The following is a 16,831-nucleotide window of genomic DNA, read 5'->3' as shown; positions in this document are numbered from 1 at the left end:
GAAGTTGGCGGTCGCTGAGAAACAGAGAGAGAGAGAGAGAGAGAGAGAGAGAGAGAGAGAGAGAGGCAACCACCACACCTAGTCAATAACAGCTCGCAAGTTATCTAAAGGAAACTCACAAGAATATAGCACAATGATGGCCAATTGCAGCTCGCACGAAGTTGATTGTCCTATGAAGATATGAGCTTGATAAGCAAAGCAAACTTCATGGTGCACAAACGGCTTTAAAAAAGATCAATTGAAACAAAAAACTTTTTCACTTCAAAATTTAAATACGATATTTGCATTCCACTACGAAAAAACAATGTCTATATGCTAAGAAACAAAGGACTGTGGAGACAAGCAATAATGATATCCAGCCAAAAGAAATGATACCAAACACTTCAAAATTGCTTTTGTTCTCATGATAGAATGCCAAAAGGTAAGGCATATGGACAATCAAAGCACGTCTTGAGTTTTGACTTAGCACAATTCAGATGGCACCAAATCTCTACAGAAGCACAATTTCGTCAACTCTTGGTATATGGACGGTAGTCAGGAGACCTGCTGCGGTACCTAGTGGGTGATGAGCGGCTGCAAAAAACAAAGCAATCGATTCATAAACAGAAGACACAAGCATTGAAAACAGCTACCAAGAATACACAGTAAACATTCTTCGAAGTTACAAGCTAACCTATGATACCGATCGTAAACCGGACTGCCTCTCCTATCAGTTGGGCTACCCCTGCTTCTGTAGCTCCCTCTTGGACCAGGACTCCCACGATGTCCAGACCTCCTTTCAGAAGGGTCACCATTTTCCCGTACTGCATATTCAACTGTAATTTCTCGATCCATCACTTTGCTGCCACAAAGACAGAACAACTAAATATCAAGCCTGCTGTTATCCATCTACATGTCCAGCATAATTACAAATACACGACACCTTTTCAAATTAAAGCAACAAAGCCACTTTGATTTAACTCAATGCAGTAGTTATGCATCTGAGCAAAATGAGGATTACCTCATGTTCGTGTTTTCCAAGGCTTTTGTAGCTGCCTCTTGAGTCTCATACTCCACAAAGGCAAAGTTCTTGTGTATATGCACTCGAATCAGCTTGCCATAAGGCTCAAAGTGAGTCTCAAGATCTCGAACAGAGGTGCTCATTGGGTCAAAGTTGATGACAAAGAGAGTCTTTGCAGGTTTTGAGTTCGAACTCCTCCTGCGCTCAGCACGCTTTCGGCTGGGACCATCATTTTGCTACATAAAGGGACACAACTCATGAGATCGAGAATCTCAGATGGTAAAAAAAGAACCGTGTCTTGCAAAGGCATCATGATGCAACCAATTTAATCACTTTAGTTCTAGAAGGGTGTTCAAATTATAAGCCCGAGCCTCACATCGGTTATCAACAAGGGGCCTGCAGAATCATGTAACATGACTAACCTGAATCATGCGTGCAGAAGACAGCTTTAAGTTGGCCTTAAAAACTAGCAAGGAAGAAAAGGAAAATAAAGAGAACTCATAACCAAAGAAGAGCTAGAGCTCCCAGTGTCACCCCTACACACTCTGCTCTCCCCCACCCCCTTCCACAAACCCCTTTCTCCCAGCCCTATTCAGCTTACTCCTCGCTCGTATTGTAATTCACCCTATTGGGTGTGAGCACTGATTGAGCATCGTCTCATAAATAATTAACCCTCAAACATTTATGAAATGGAAACAGCAAAAGACAAAGGCAATGCTGAAAATGAAACTTTGCAAAATGACACTAGGGCCGGAACCCCACCCCCCCGCCCCCAAAAAAAACAATACCAAGTATATTATTGGAGTACTTTGTTTTCTACAATGTTATTGGAGTATATTATGCATACACAGATTTTTCGGGCTTTTCAAAAATTGAGTCCTTTGCATCAAATTAAGGCTTCATCAATATCCAAAATTTGGGACTTTTCCAAATTGGAGCCTCTTGCTTCAAATTGAAACCATTTCGGGTCCTCTACCATGGCCACCGAGCCTAAAATGGCTGCCCAAGAGTCCTCCACTTGGCAATACCATCAAAAAAGGGAAAATCTTCCCCAACACTCCAACTTGGGGAAGTTTTAAACCTCCAAAATTTATCTAATTCCTACTATGTTTGAGTGATGGTTTCTCTACACGGGTGGTCCCCCAAAATTGATTGTAATAATGTTGTGTGAGTGTGTCAGTCTTTCATATGTGTTCTCTTTGTAATGCCCTTGAATCTTATATAGGCTCCATCATTCTGAGTCATACCCTGCTTAGAGCAAGGGGGGTAAGCTGATGGCTGTCATGTGTGGTCAAGCTCTTCTATCAAGCCTGATAGGAGGGTTTTAGGTATTGGCACACTGTGTTCTTTCGTATCACGTGTTGCAATTTAGAGCCCAAATTACCATAACTATAAGGTCTTCTCGAGCATCTTTACGAGACCCTAAAGGTTACAACTAGTGTTATCCCATAAGTTACGGTCAAACTTCAGCAAACTGACTGCTATCGGCAAGCAGAAATAAGCACAAAAATCATTAAATATCATTAAATGATGCTGATTTTGTTTGTTTGATGCTCCTGACTTGGTCTGCCTTTGGGGAGTTCTATTATACCTGTTGGAGGTTATGTTCTCTAAATTAGCCATGTCCATGTCCATGTGTGTGCGCGTGACATTCCCTCTTGCTAAACTTGATGATGGGTTGAAAACCTGTCACTCTTCCTCCCTAGACTACTGACTATGTACTTCGATTGCTCGACTTTTAACACTTTGACTGAAAACTTAGTCATTCCTCTAATTCCACTCCAAGACTGGTTTGAGAACTGTGCATCTATTCCACTTTGTCCCCATGCCTACCCTTTCCCTTAACACAGCCATGGTCTCTCGCGGAGAATGATCGTGCTTGATGCTCCACCTTTGGAACGGATTTGAGAGCCAATGGTATGCTCCTTTGAGCACACAACTCCCAAGGAATGCTTTCCTCTGGATTTGCTTGCTCCAGACCACCTCATAAATGCTACCCTCACTGCATTGTTCCATGGATAGCCTAAATGCTCTCATACCAATGTTGCATGCGCGGAAGCCTTACTATACCTAAGCCTACTGATTAGGAACACTAATGCAATAGCAATGAATAGACAGGAGAGTGAAGAGTGATGAACTGTATTTTCAATATAATGATATGGTAAATATATGTTTCTCTTTATTCTCCTAAACCTATAGGATTTCAACCTTATCCCAAGGTTTTCAAGTCAACCCAATTAAGTCTTCTCAAGAAGGCCTCCTAAAGATTTAATTCCCTTTAGTAGTAATAAAGATTTCAAACCTTCATCTTCGTTGATAAAAAAGGAATCTTCATGCTCAAATCTTGCATGTGAACCTAGTGTTTCTGCTTACAAGAGACCCTAGTACTTTTTGACCAATTTTGTTATCAAAACTAGAGGACAAAGCTTCCACATTCAATCAATTCAAAATAAAATTATTTTAATAAAGTTCTAAATTATTTTTCATTTAACTTAAAACCCAAAACACCAATCTAACCATCACATGCAATCACAATGTATGTTTAATCATCACACGTCCATGCACTAATCATGCAACTAAACATACACAAATAACCTTCACACTACCAAACACCAGGCAGACAAAAGGATGTACATGATTGTACAACTGTTGTGTGGCTTTTGGCCTTCCCAAAATGGTCAACAAAGACCCTATCTAGACTAACTATGACCTGCCCCTTAGGCGGGGACTAGATGAACTAATGACTTGCTAAGACTTGCTATTTATAGCTCCTACGCTGCCCCTATAGCAAAGCAATTGCTGTTGGCCACCAGCAAAAATCATTAAATATTATTAAATGCTACTCCTAACTTGGCCAACTGGGGGGCTGCCTCTGGGGACTTCTACTATACTTGTTAGAGCTTGCTATTGCCTAATCAAGGTTTAGCTATGGGATTAGCCATGTCCTCGTGTGTGCACGTGACACTCCCTCTTGCTAAGATCACCAAACAGGAAGAACATTCTAGAGAGAGGCCTAGAAAACTCAACTATCCACACTCTAGCCACTAATGCATCAGCTTAGATGGATCACAATACCTTCTTTCACCAACGCCAATGCACCTTGTGTCAGAATATGCAGCGGAGATGAAGACAAAATCTGAAAACACAAGAGCAACTGCACTACAGAAAAACACAGCAATGGAGAGGAAGAGAGAGAGGTGTGTAACTCTACTATATACACAAGAAAACCCTAAATCCTGAATACAAGCTGTGTGGGGGCAAGGGGCCATTTTATATGGCCCCTATGATCCAGTTGGCTAGTAGCAAAGACAGCCGACAGCAACAAGAAGATACCCGACCTGCTGCACACCCAATCGGCCAGCTTCTGTCAGTCGGCCAGCACACGTGTGAAGTCAGCCAGCTACAGAGAAGCGGGGAGCAGCAGGAGCAATCGGCCATCACCTTGATCAATCCAAGAACCATAGGACAGCCTCCCACACCTGGTAAAAATAGGGTAAAATATGGAGAGTGGGGAAAAATGAGAAAACACCTAAATTGGGCGGGCACACCCACAACAGAGGCCTTGGTGTAAACATACGACAAGAGATGACTACTAACACCTTGAAGCAGAACCGTGAACAAGACTCCTCATAAGAGGAGCAACAAATCTATATCAAACAATACTAACTACTCGGTACATGTATGTCTAGACCATCGTCTTGTGGTACATATACCAAGTAATACATCCGTGGATACACCAAGGTCAAAACCCCAATTGTTGTTGGTAGTCTCCAAGAAATCTATGTACTGTAAAGATACACCCACCACATGTCTATCCTCCTAGGATGAAGACAAATCTGATGATATGTGTCACCAGCCTGGACATTTCCCAGTCTGAAAGAGGTCTGGTGGACTCCAGGATGTTTAAATATTTGGAAAGTACAAGCTTTGGGAATGGGGGATTATCCTAGAATACAAAGAACCACACTCCTAAAATTTAGGAGAGTTGCTATTTTTGGCCTGACTCCGATGGAAATTCTGTTCGCGTCATTACATCTGGAATTGAGCAAATACCAAGAGTTGGCAAAGTGCCTATGACAGAATGTCTACTAGTTGGGATATTTTTAGAGCTAAAGATTATGGGAGAATCCATCTCTTAGATTGGGACATGTAGCAAGAAAGTGGATCAAAGTGAGACAAGTGGCCTGACACTTGTTAGAAAATGGATCAAAATGAGACAAGTGGCCTCACACTTGTCACTTCAGCTATTGTGTGGCTCTCCACTTGTCATTGTAGCCTTCTCTTGCCATTTTAGCTCATGGGAGGCCCAAATCTATAAATTGGAGCCCTCTCTCTTCATTAATAGAGGCTCTCTTGCTGCACACTAGCCTCTACCACCGTTGAAGGTTTCTCTAATGATGGCTACTCTCTTTCTCTCTCTCTTGAAGGCTGCCCATGAAGAATACCGGCTGTTGGGGACTGTTTTGGAGGCTTCCATCGCGAAGAAATACTAAAGGCAAGGGTATTCAATCATTTATTATGATTTCTAGCCATTGTATGTGTTGTACCAGCATTTGTACTTGCTGTACCTGCTGTACCAGCCACCGTACCGGCTGTACCAGCCAATGTACTTGCTGTACCAGCCATTGTACTTGCTGTACCTGCTGTACCAGCCACCGTACCGACTGTACCAGCCACTATACTTGCTGTTCCAGCCACTGTACCTGCTGTACCAGCATTTGTACTTGTTGTACCTGCTGTACCAGCCACTATACCAGCTGTACCAGCCATTGTACCTGCTGTACCGACTGAATGGAGAGTTGTACTTGCTGTACCCTCTCTATTGCATGAAGACCCGTGGTTTTTGGGGAAGAATCAGTACCCACACGGAGGTATATGGATTATATTGTTGGCTCGGCATTTCTACAGCCTATGTTCCGGCTTGGTTGCCTCGTGTTGGGCTGTGTTATGGCATTTGTATATGGATAATCCGGCATCTCCTGTGGGGAGAGTAAGGCCCTCAAAGCTTGTACATGATATTATTCTCCTTGGGTAATAAAATACTCCAAGGGGGGGTCGGCCCATTCCGGCCTCTATGCAGTGTCACTCGTGCAAGCTCCATTTGCAGCATTTGTGGATGTTTTGTCCAGCTTTATGTTTTATGCAAAGTGATGATGGATATGTGTTAAGGTTGTGGCTATGTTTAAATGTTTTAATATGCATTGATGGTATCAACAAGTGTGTCAAAGGCCCTAGTCCCCCGGGCACCCGCCACGAGTTACATTGGTATCAGAGCATAGGCTTTCTTGGAAGCGGAGGCTTCTTTCTATCAATAAGGAAGAGAAAAGATCTGGAGTGGGAACCACACTTACCATCATTGCTATTAAGCATGGCTAGCCACTTCAGAGCCTATGAAGCAAGAGCATGAACAATAGACAGCTTGATCTAAGGATTTATGAATTCACAAAATTTATCTTGGAAGTATGGAGTTGGCTTTATGTGCACACGTTTAGCACTCTTTCCATATGGATATTGTGGATTATATTATCAAGCTTACAGGCAAGCTATATGGAGATATATCTCAAGATATCTTAAGGATATGGTGACGAGATATTTCTGTTGGCTTCATGACCAACCTGGCAAAGAATAGCTAAGTATACTTTGAGTTTGCAAAGTTGGTGCTTTTGCTATTTACTATGAAGTGTTTTTGATGTTCACTAACCCTTGTATAGCTATGCAAGGAGAAAGGTGTTGTTGTTTGCCTTGAGATGGTTTCAGGGAAACATTGTTTATGGCTCCCTTTAATGGGATGAATTCTTTTCATGGCTCCCTTTATTGGGATGGAATATATCTATGGAGATTTCTTTCTTGTCGAGATTTATATAGATATTGGGCTTAACGGGCAATTTCTATGGACGAATCTGTTCGAGTTTATAGAGAAGAAATCTTTGGTTATCTCATGGATATGATGCTTTTATGGATTAAGTTCACCTCTACTCCAAGGTGTGTGGTTAGCACGGAGTATGTGGTAAGAGTTATGGTATACAAGGATTATGGTATACAGGTATATGGATTCCTGGACTTCTTTTCTAGGAATTTGGATCCATCCTCAGGTTTATGGATTATGTTTATGGCTCCCTTTTACTGGGATGGATTATTCTTTTTGGCTCCCTTTATTTGGGATGCATTGGACTTATGGAACTCATGGTTCACTTACCTTGTGTAGTGTTCTCTTGTCCTACGTGCTCTCTTGAAGATTGTTTCTACCATGTGAGGGTGGAACAATAGAGAGCAGATGGAAGGGAACCATGGGCACTTCAAAGGGTAGTGACAAGCACAACATACCCTGTGTAGTGTTCTCTTGTCCTACGTGCTCTCTTGAAGATTGTTTCTACCATGTGTGGGTGGAACAATAGAGAGCAGATGGAAGGGAACATGGGCACTTGAGAGGGTAGTGTGAGTTGGTGGCCGAAATGCCTATAAACTATGTGTCGCAGAAATGCCTATGGAACACCAGGTTATCTATGCCTGCGAGTGATTGTTTTCAGGACTCCTTGTTTAGCCGCCCTGTGTAGTATTTCTCTTGTCCTAAGTGCTCTTCAAGATGTTGCTACCTTACTTGGTAGAACATAGAGCCAATGGTAGAGAATATGGGCACTGAATTCGGGCCGGGCGTCAAGGCAGCTCCTTGGTGATCTACATCGACATACCATTGTTTTCTAAATGCTGAATTTCATATGCATTGGCATGGAGGATTTGGCAATGGATGCCCGTGAAGCTATGTATTGAATTTCTCCAATAGTAATACAATTTACTCAAGGGAGGGGTCGGTCGTTTTGGCTCATTGTGTGTCTCTTGTAAGCCCACCTCTCATCCAAGGTGTGTGGTCAGAGTACCAACACGGAGTGCAAGTGGTAAAGTGGACATGACGGGACTTATGTCTATGCCAAGGGTCATGTGGACCGATGTCTTGTTGGCAGGAGACTTATTTTGTCTCGCCCATTTACTTGGGACATGGATTATGATATCTGGACTTATGGGACTGTTTTGTCTCGCCCATTTACTTGGGACATGGATTATGATATCTGGACTTATGGGACTGATTTGTCTCGCCCATTTACTTGGGACATGATTATGATATGTGGACTTATGGGACTGTTTTTGTCTCGCCCATTTATCTTGGGACATGATTTTGATATTGGTATTATGGAGACTTATTTAGTCTCGCCCATTTCTTTGGGACATGGATGCTTCAGTTATATTGGATTTTTGAGACTGTCTCGTCTCGCCCAATCGATGGGAAATGATTATATCTTGAATATATGGCTTGAAGCTTAAAGTTGCGGACAACTTTTAAGAAGTTGGGGAGGATGTCACCAGCCTGGACATTTCCCAGTCTGAAAGAGGTCTGGTGGACTCCAGGATGTTTAAATATTTGGAAAGTACAAGCTTTGGGAATGGGGGATTATCCTAGAATACAAAGAACCACACTCCTAAAATTTAGGAGAGTTGCTATTTTTGGCCTGACTCCGATGGAAATTCTGTTCGCGTCATTACATCTGGAATTGAGCAAATACCAAGAGTTGGCAAAGTGCCTATGACAGAATGTCTACTAGTTGGGATATTTTTAGAGCTAAAGATTATGGGAGAATCCATCTCTTAGATTGGGACATGTGGCAAGAAAGTGGATCAAAGTGAGACAAGTGGCCTGACACTTGTTAGAAAATGGATCAAAATGAGACAAGTGGCCTCACACTTGTCACTTCAGCTATTGTGTGGCTCTCCACTTGTCATTGTAGCCTTCTCTTGCCATTTTAGCTCATGGGAGGCCCAAATCTATAAATTGGAGCCCTCTCTCTTCATTAATAGAGGCTCTCTTGCTGCACACTAGCCTCTACCACCGTTGAAGGTTTCTCTAATGATGGCTACTCTCTTTCTCTCTCTCTTGAAGGCTGCCCATGAAGAATACCGGCTGTTGGGGACTGTTTTGGAGGCTTCCATCGCGAAGAAATACTAAAGGCAAGGGTATTCAATCATTTATTATGATTTCTAGCCATTGTATGTGTTGTACCAGCATTTGTACTTGCTGCACCTGCTGTACCAGCCACCGTACCGGCTGTACCAGCCAATGTACTTGCTGTACCAGCCATTGTACTTGCTGTACCTGCTGTACCAGCCACCGTACCGACTGTACCAGCCACTATACTTGCTGTTCCAGCCACTGTACCTGCTGTACCAGCATTTGTACTTGTTGTACCTGCTGTACCAGCCACTATACCGGCTGTACCAGCCATTGTACCTGCTGTACCGACTGAATGGAGAGTTGTACTTGCTGTACCCTCTCTATTGCATGAAGACCCGTGGTTTTTGGGGAAGAATCAGTACCCACACGGAGGTATATGGATTATATTGTTGGCTCGGCATTTCTACAGCCTATGTTCCGGCTTGGTTGCCTCGTGTTGGGCTGTGTTATGGCATTTGTATATGGATAATCCGGCATCTCCTGTGGGGAGAGTAAGGCCCTCAAAGCTTGTACATGATATTATTCTCCTTGGGTAATAAAATACTCCAAGGCCCATTCCGGCCTCTATGCAGTGTCACTCGTGCAAGCTCCATTTGCAGCATTTGTGGATGTTTTGTCCAGCTTTATGTTTTATGCAAAGTGATGATGGATATGTGTTAAGGTTGTGGCTATGTTTAAATGTTTTAATATGCATTGATGGTATCAACAAGTGTGTCAAAGGCCCTAGTCCCCCGGGCACCCGCCACGAGTTACAATATGTCTTCCTATGGTGCCTCCATGACATCAAACACTGATGATACTCCACCCAATGCAAATGGCAAGTGAAAAGAGTACTCCTAAACAACCCCAAAGACTGAAGCAACCACCATAGAAGCCAAAGATTCTCCACTTAGTGCAAACGGAAACTATGAAGACTCTCTCTCTCTCTCTCAGTAACCTAGTAACCTGGCTGAAAATTTCTTCTGTTCGTACCTGTGGCCTGATGCAATGAAGCTACCCTAGGTGTGCTCAACCCAAGAAATGAAAAAAGCTGAGATGCACAAACACGCATCTCCTTCACACTCATCCTCCGGGTTTGATGAAGCCTTCGCCTCGGACTGCTCCTCTGAATCTGAAGAAGCCTCCTCCTCGGATTGCTCCTCCAAGGTCCTCGAACAATCCTTCACAATGTACTCAATGGAGTCACGCTTGAAACATTGACCGGTCAATCACGTGATTCGGAACTCTCCTAAGAGAGTTATGCCCGCGACTCTCCCCCACTAAAACTATTGCTATCTTCCATGGCCTAAACAGCTCATCTTTAGGAATATCCTTGCCCTTTTGCTGGCAGAGTTCCAGACTTGAAACTCTCCCACGTCTCGAGGGTCATAGCAAGGCGAATTGCGTCCAAAAGACCACGAGGCTGATGTGCATGAACATCTATGTGCAAGGACGGTTTCAAAGCGCTCAACTTGCTCGGACGGTCCTCTCGGGCGCATGAGCAATTAGTCACTGTCCTGGTCACCCGCTTCTCAACAAAGCCCTCCCATCGCTGCTTTAGCTCACAATAATAATCAACAAGAATAAACTGCTTCAAGGGTGAAGGCAAGTCCCATCAGTTCCGAAAGGTCATATGTAACCCACTTGCAAGCTGTAAATGTTGTACATGTGTCCCATGCACTTATAAGACCCATGGTCAAGTGACTGGAACACCAGTTAGGTCAATACGTATCTATACTGTCCACCCGTGCCAACACCTATACCGTCCAAGGCAACTAGCAAGGTGAATTTTGGCCATCAATGCAATCATGGGGAACATGGATGCCCATTACAAAGGGACAAAGTGCTGAACATTAATAAGGTGCCCATAAAAAGGGAAAAACGACATTATTTTGTCCAAAAACCCATGTTGGCCTGCTTACGTTGGCCTCTGAAGCATACGGGTGGATTTCAGCCTAGCAAGTAGACGCAAGCATCTGGGGATTACACGAGCATCAAGCGTGGACTTTTAGCCATGGTGGAGGAAAACACACATCGTTCTTTGGTCGCCTATCTGCAGAAGCCGTACTCCATTAACCTGGGCAACAAATAATCACCACCTTTCAGGGCATACCCCGAGGGTAAACCCTAGAATCTGGTCAGTCCTTGTTGGGACAGTTTTGTACTCATTCAGTTGCAGCAATCAAAGCAAATACTCTCTTCGCAAGGGGGCCCTTAAGTGGGGTGATTGGGACCCCACCAGGTGTCCTCTCTCTCTCTCTCTCTCTCTCTCTCTCTCTCTCTCTCTCCATAATTAGAAATTAACGCACCCCTAATCACAATTAAGACAACTTCCACTACGCCACATGTAACATATATATTATGTGCTGAAATTATCATGAGATTCAGTTGAGTTTTGACATGTATTTTTCCCGTATGGATTGAAGACCGTGCGTATGGAGAAGATCAGTACCCACACAAGGAGAGAAGATTTAAATAGATGGGGCTTTTGATTATAGCCACGTGTATGGTTCACAATATGGTTGTATCTGGATAAACCTGGCATTCTCCTGCGTGGAGAAGCCCCCCAAAGCTTGTACCAGTTTTAAATACTCCTTGAAAATAACATATACCAAGGGGGGGTCGGCCTCGTGTGTGAATCTATTTTCACCATTGTGGATTTTGATTAGGTGATTATGGTCATGTTTAATGTCTAATATGCATTGACGGTCTCAGAAAATGTGTCAAAGGCCCTAGTCCCCCGGGCAAGCCCCCTGCTCCAGTTACAGTCCTACTTTACTATAAGCCCACCATCACACAATGACCTTAACCCAGCTCTCACCTACTTCACCTTGTACATAGCCTCAATAGTCAAGGCACATGCATCGAGGCCTGACGCATGTGACACCTACCCATCAAAATATTTCCCACCCCCCAAAAAACATAAAAAGCATGAAACTTTCATGCAGTATTAATCATAAGAATGAGAAATTCACAAACACAAGCCTTTTTTTTTGAAGTGCCATCTACCCAAAAAGCTGGCAGTTTCTTCAAATTGTCATCTACACAATGAGAGCATCAATGCAAGCCCGCAAGTCACAGAAGATATGACAGTCAAAGCAGTGAACTCTTTGAGAAGCTCAATGTGCATGGCTGAGAACCCAAAAAGTAAGGCAAAAGCAAAAAGAAGTTAAAAAAACAAGCATTTCTGAGAGAATCAAATAATGGCATGATAGAATCACTTTCTAAGCAGATAACTTCAAAGTCATTGAACAGTCCAGCAATTTTAATTGCCCTTGACCAAATTTTACTGTGTTGAATCCTTTTTGGACCAGATTTGATGAGTTGTGCTATGCAACTTTTTTACCAACAGTTAGAAGAGCTTCACTAACAAGCAAGCCCAAGGGTAGGAAGGAAATGGTCCCTTCAATGGCAGAGTAGTGTGAAAGGAGGGATCCATCCAAACCGAGGAGGTAATGCTCGCATTGCCTTCAAAGGGAATGGGAATGGCAGGGATAAACTCAAAACACATGAGTGACCTGACCAAGTCCTGCATGCCTGGCATCCTAAAGGGATGCTTGATATTTGTCTTCCCCCATGAGTTCGATACAGAGGTTTAGGCCATTGCGTTTGTCCTCTACGGATGGCTCCGGCTATAATTTTGGAGACAAAAATTTTGCCCCATGATTGTCAAAGAAGAAACACATGACATGATGACTGTAAGTCTGCCCAAGATCAGGTACTTCATGTATGAAAAAGAGAGCCGGGTTGCTCAACACCATCAGGTACTGGTCAACCACACCCGGTAGTCCCATGGGAAGCAGTTCCACCACTGGGGCTCCACATGAAGGAGGTCGTTTCAAAGTGCGGGGCCACTGCCCTCTCATGGACCTCAGACACTAACTGCCCATAAGATTAAGATGCATATCTACTAAAAGAGGTATGAGTATGCTGCTCATCGTAATGTAAATGTAAAACACGATGAGTGCAACGAGCTTTCTAAAAAGGAAGTGAGAGACCTTGTTTTCTAAAAATTGATTTCATTGATTTCTTCCTCTTGGGCAGCCTACATGTACCCATTACTCTCATAGGCTCTACAGCTCACAACATGGGCTGACTGCTTTGCATACAGGCATTTGAGAGGAGTTGTTGATGCCTGTGACGTGTCCTGATACGCATCAAGACAAGGCCTTCGATTACCAGATGGAACATCTTAAACCTCATTAGTTTTGGCAGGGAGAATGTTTTGGAGGACACAAACTAGAGTGGAATAGCATGTTTGAGCAGTAAATAGCCAAACATCATAATCTTTAAGCTGAACTCTCTCAGTAATCATAATTCATGCATATTACTTCATAGAAACAGTAGTACTACAACAGCAAAGGGAAATTTTATAGAAGTATTGAAAGCATCATGTATTCTGTACTCAAATGGTTCTCTCTCACCTTAGCCCATTCCACACAAAGCCGCCTTTTTTGCCGGCCAAACTCTCGATTGTCAAGACTCCTTATTGCATCCTCTGCATCTCCCTCATCGTCCATGTAAACAAATGCAAAACCTGCGTCACAATTTGTAAAGGTCTACCATAAAGATTCAAGCAAAGATTTTAATCAAGGTACATGAAAAGTATTCATACAAGAAGATAAACCAAAAGTAATTTTTAAAAAACCTGGCACTTAAGGTGTTCTATTGTCAGGAAGGATGCTTCAGATTGCACTAAGGTAATGTCAAGGGGTTTGGCCGATGCACCGTAAGAACCAACAAGGAAGCCAAAAAAACGGATCAAGAACAGCATGTGTGCCCTTATCATTATCCCTCCTTGAACAGCAAGGGCGACGACATCTACCGGAGCCATGACTGGGGACCATTTGTGTATCAATATAGTAAAGGTGACAATGGGGAGCTCATGGATGGACACTGTGACTTCCTTGCACAAGACTTCATGTGCCATCATGTAGATTTGTGCATGCATAGTAGAAGTCCAAAAGCCAAGGAGAGCTTAAAGCTCCTTAAAAGCCTGCGCCAAACAAATCCTTAAGTACATACGGTGAAAGAGCAAAACATGTCCGGTAAACAAAGGCTCCAAAGGAAGCTTAAAAACTGTTAGCATGCTACTCTTACCTTTGATGCACGGCAATGCTTGATGTGAACAAATGTCATAAGTTACAATGAATATGAGTAATTTAGTCTATGAAGTGCAATTGCAAAATCAGACCAAGAAGGACCATGAACCTTATACAGAAAACATCTCCTAAAGGAAGGTGTGCCTGTGTTACAAAACCTTTAAGCTACGACTTGCAATCTGGTGAATAAGGGTGGTTTCCCCACCTACACCCCTTGACTAAAAAGCTGGCACATCCTGCAGCTTTTGATGCATCAAGGGGGCAGGTGAGCTACGGAGATCATTACAACTTGGACAACTCCATTGTTGTGGAACCACCCTAAGCTACAACAAAATTCTCACAACGCTCTAGTCAGCATTAGCCTTCTACACTTGAAGTCCAGTAATTTGACCTCATCAAAGCAACTAAATATTTTCCAAAACAAAGTCTCGATTCATTTCGCAAACATAGCCAAGACGGAAGCATGATCTTGAAATTAAGAATATCTACATGCTGAGTTTTAAACCCCCAGCATTTAGCATTGTGGTCAGCACCGCTTGGCGTTGTGATTGCCTACCACATGGTGCAATATGTTGCATGTACTGAAAAACATACTCATGGATTTTTTTAAGAATAGTTGGAGTTAGTATGGTGAGAAGACGCTCATCCTTGGCAAAGAATGAAAGATTCCTTGCGAAGAGGAAAGACCATTGAATATTTCCTGAGGCTAAACTACATGTAGATGGATGGGGCCTAATGGAAACATTAGGTGACTTTTGTTCATAGCCACTCATACTTCATAAACATGTCCCGTGTGTTGTATATCTATGCATGTCCGCATATATTTTTATCCACCTCATAAATATACTATTGCAACTGCAAGCATTTACACACATATACATACAAACATACATGTAACTGAATACACATCTATGTACATGCATAGATACACATATATGTGCATACACATATATATACATCTACATACATGAATACAAACACACACATACATTCCATGAGACCAATACATGAATACAGAAGCAAAGACCATGAAGGTTTTATGTCAAATCTAGTCCACAAAAAGAAACACTAAATTGAACAAAAGACTAAGCTAGAGAGAGAGAGAGAGAGAGAGAGAGAGAGCGAGACTCTTCTTAAGCCATGCGATTCATACATATAGCTACGTATGTATGTATGTATGTGTGTATTTATAATTACGTACAAACACACACGCACATATACATATACATATAAATATGGATACATGCATTCTCTCTCTCTCACTATATGTATGTATGTATGTATGTATGTGTGTATTTATAATTACGTACAAACACACACGCACATATACATATACATATAAATATGGATCTCTCTCTCTCTCTCTCTCTCTCTCTCTCTCTCTCACACACACACACATATACACACAAGCACATGTATATGAATACATATATAAATATACACAAACATGCATGCATACACACATACCTGTATAGGCAGATCAAGGATAAAATGAGCCAAATCAAATAAGCAATCAAGCTGAGCATTAGACTTTGCCATATTATAAAGAGGGGGTAAAGGTAGGCCATCAAAAGAACCTTCAAGATAAACGACACGGACATAATGGGAATCAGTTATTTTAGTTTTTCTTGAAATAAAAGGATAAAGAAAATAAAAAAAGAGCAAAAAAAACTTAATCAAATCGGCGAACCTGATTTCATGTCCACGCGATCTACCTCCCCATATTTTTTGAACATGCGCTCGATTTCGGACTCTCGGGCATCGTACTCGAAATTGCCACAGAAGATGGGTCGCATCTTGCCCTCTTCTTCACTTAAAGCGAGGAAAATTTAAAATTAGAAGGAAAAAAAACCCCAAAAAAAGCCCTTTTCAACGCAAACACTGAGAGCGAAGAAAAATAAAAATTAGAAGCGAAAAAAAAACCAGAAGACGAAAAATGGAGAAAAAATTTGATGCTTCGACATACCTTGAAGCGCGCACAGAGAGAGCGACAGCGAAAGAGAGAGAGAGAGAGAGAGAGCAGGTCGTTTGGTCACTTGCGACTCTTAAAAGACCCAAGAGGATTTTTCTTTTTCTTTTTTATCTATTTTTTAAAACCTTCTTTTGGAGTGTGCGTGTACATGTTTTTTTTTTTTGGAAAACCCTATGACATATCTATGCTCTATATTATTCAGAGACATTTTTTCTTCTACGTGGCGACCTGGAGAGCACCACAGTTGAAATGAGATCCTCCTGGCGCCAACCCTTTTGCTTTCTCCTGGCTTTAACGATTCGTCTTTCTCTTGGCGTAAACGTTTCGTCTTTCCCCTTTCTCCTGGCATCAACCCTTTCGTCTTTCTCCTCCCGTGCTTATAAAGCGTCAAAATATGCTTCTTCCTTACCATTTGCCAAGCATCTGTGTCTGCAAATAGTATAGACAAGCGTTTGCATCTATAAACCCCAGAAGCGAGGTAGGCCATCACACACTTTGCGAGTTTCTGTTCAATGTTCAATTCATGTTTCTCTCTCTCTATACCATCACACAAGCTTGTGAGCAACTTTTGTGACTGACACCACACCACACCACTGTGGATGGTAATATTGCGGTCCGGCCGACCTCTGTCATAGGTCTCCTCCCTCCTCCCCCTTTGCTTTCCCCTCTGTTTCTCCCTCCTTGACAAATGAAGAGAGACAATGACGCAGGCACAAGGCCTGCCGCCACCCTCACCGGATCCCACTGCTAAGAAATTGACGGCTTTCTATGGTGTG

The 16,831-nt window shown here is 42.6% G+C and overlaps 1 protein-coding gene across 2 annotated transcripts; it reads right to left on the bottom strand.

Annotated features, from left to right (window-relative positions):
* Positions 1–337: 337 nt before the first annotated feature.
* Positions 338–16,187, bottom strand: LOC147610581 (serine/arginine-rich splicing factor RS41-like). Of its 2 annotated transcripts, none has more exons than XM_086786136.1 (6): positions 16,050–16,187; positions 15,774–15,895; positions 13,406–13,518; positions 1,001–1,236; positions 674–841; positions 338–573 (listed from the first exon to the last, which is right to left on the bottom strand). In XM_086786136.1, the coding sequence occupies exons 2-6, from the start codon at positions 15,877–15,879 to the stop codon at positions 510–512; spliced, it is 687 nt and encodes a 228-aa protein (XP_086642262.1). In that variant the 5' UTR covers positions 15,880–15,895; positions 16,050–16,187; the 3' UTR covers positions 338–509. The 2 variants fall into 2 exon arrangements, with proteins under 2 accessions (XP_086642262.1, XP_086642263.1); XM_086786137.1 differs by lacking the exons at positions 15,774–15,895; positions 16,050–16,187 and adding exons at positions 13,630–13,977; positions 15,551–15,718.
* Positions 16,188–16,831: the final 644 nt, after the last annotated feature.

This window comes from Cibotium barometz, chromosome 49 (assembly GCF_041138505.1).
Source record: "Cibotium barometz isolate CiBa-2024 chromosome 49, ASM4113850v1, whole genome shotgun sequence".
Classification (NCBI taxonomy): Eukaryota; Viridiplantae; Streptophyta; class Polypodiopsida; order Cyatheales; family Cibotiaceae; genus Cibotium; species Cibotium barometz.
Note: the sequence above shows the minus strand (reverse complement) of the source record. Positions and strands in the feature narration are given on the sequence as shown.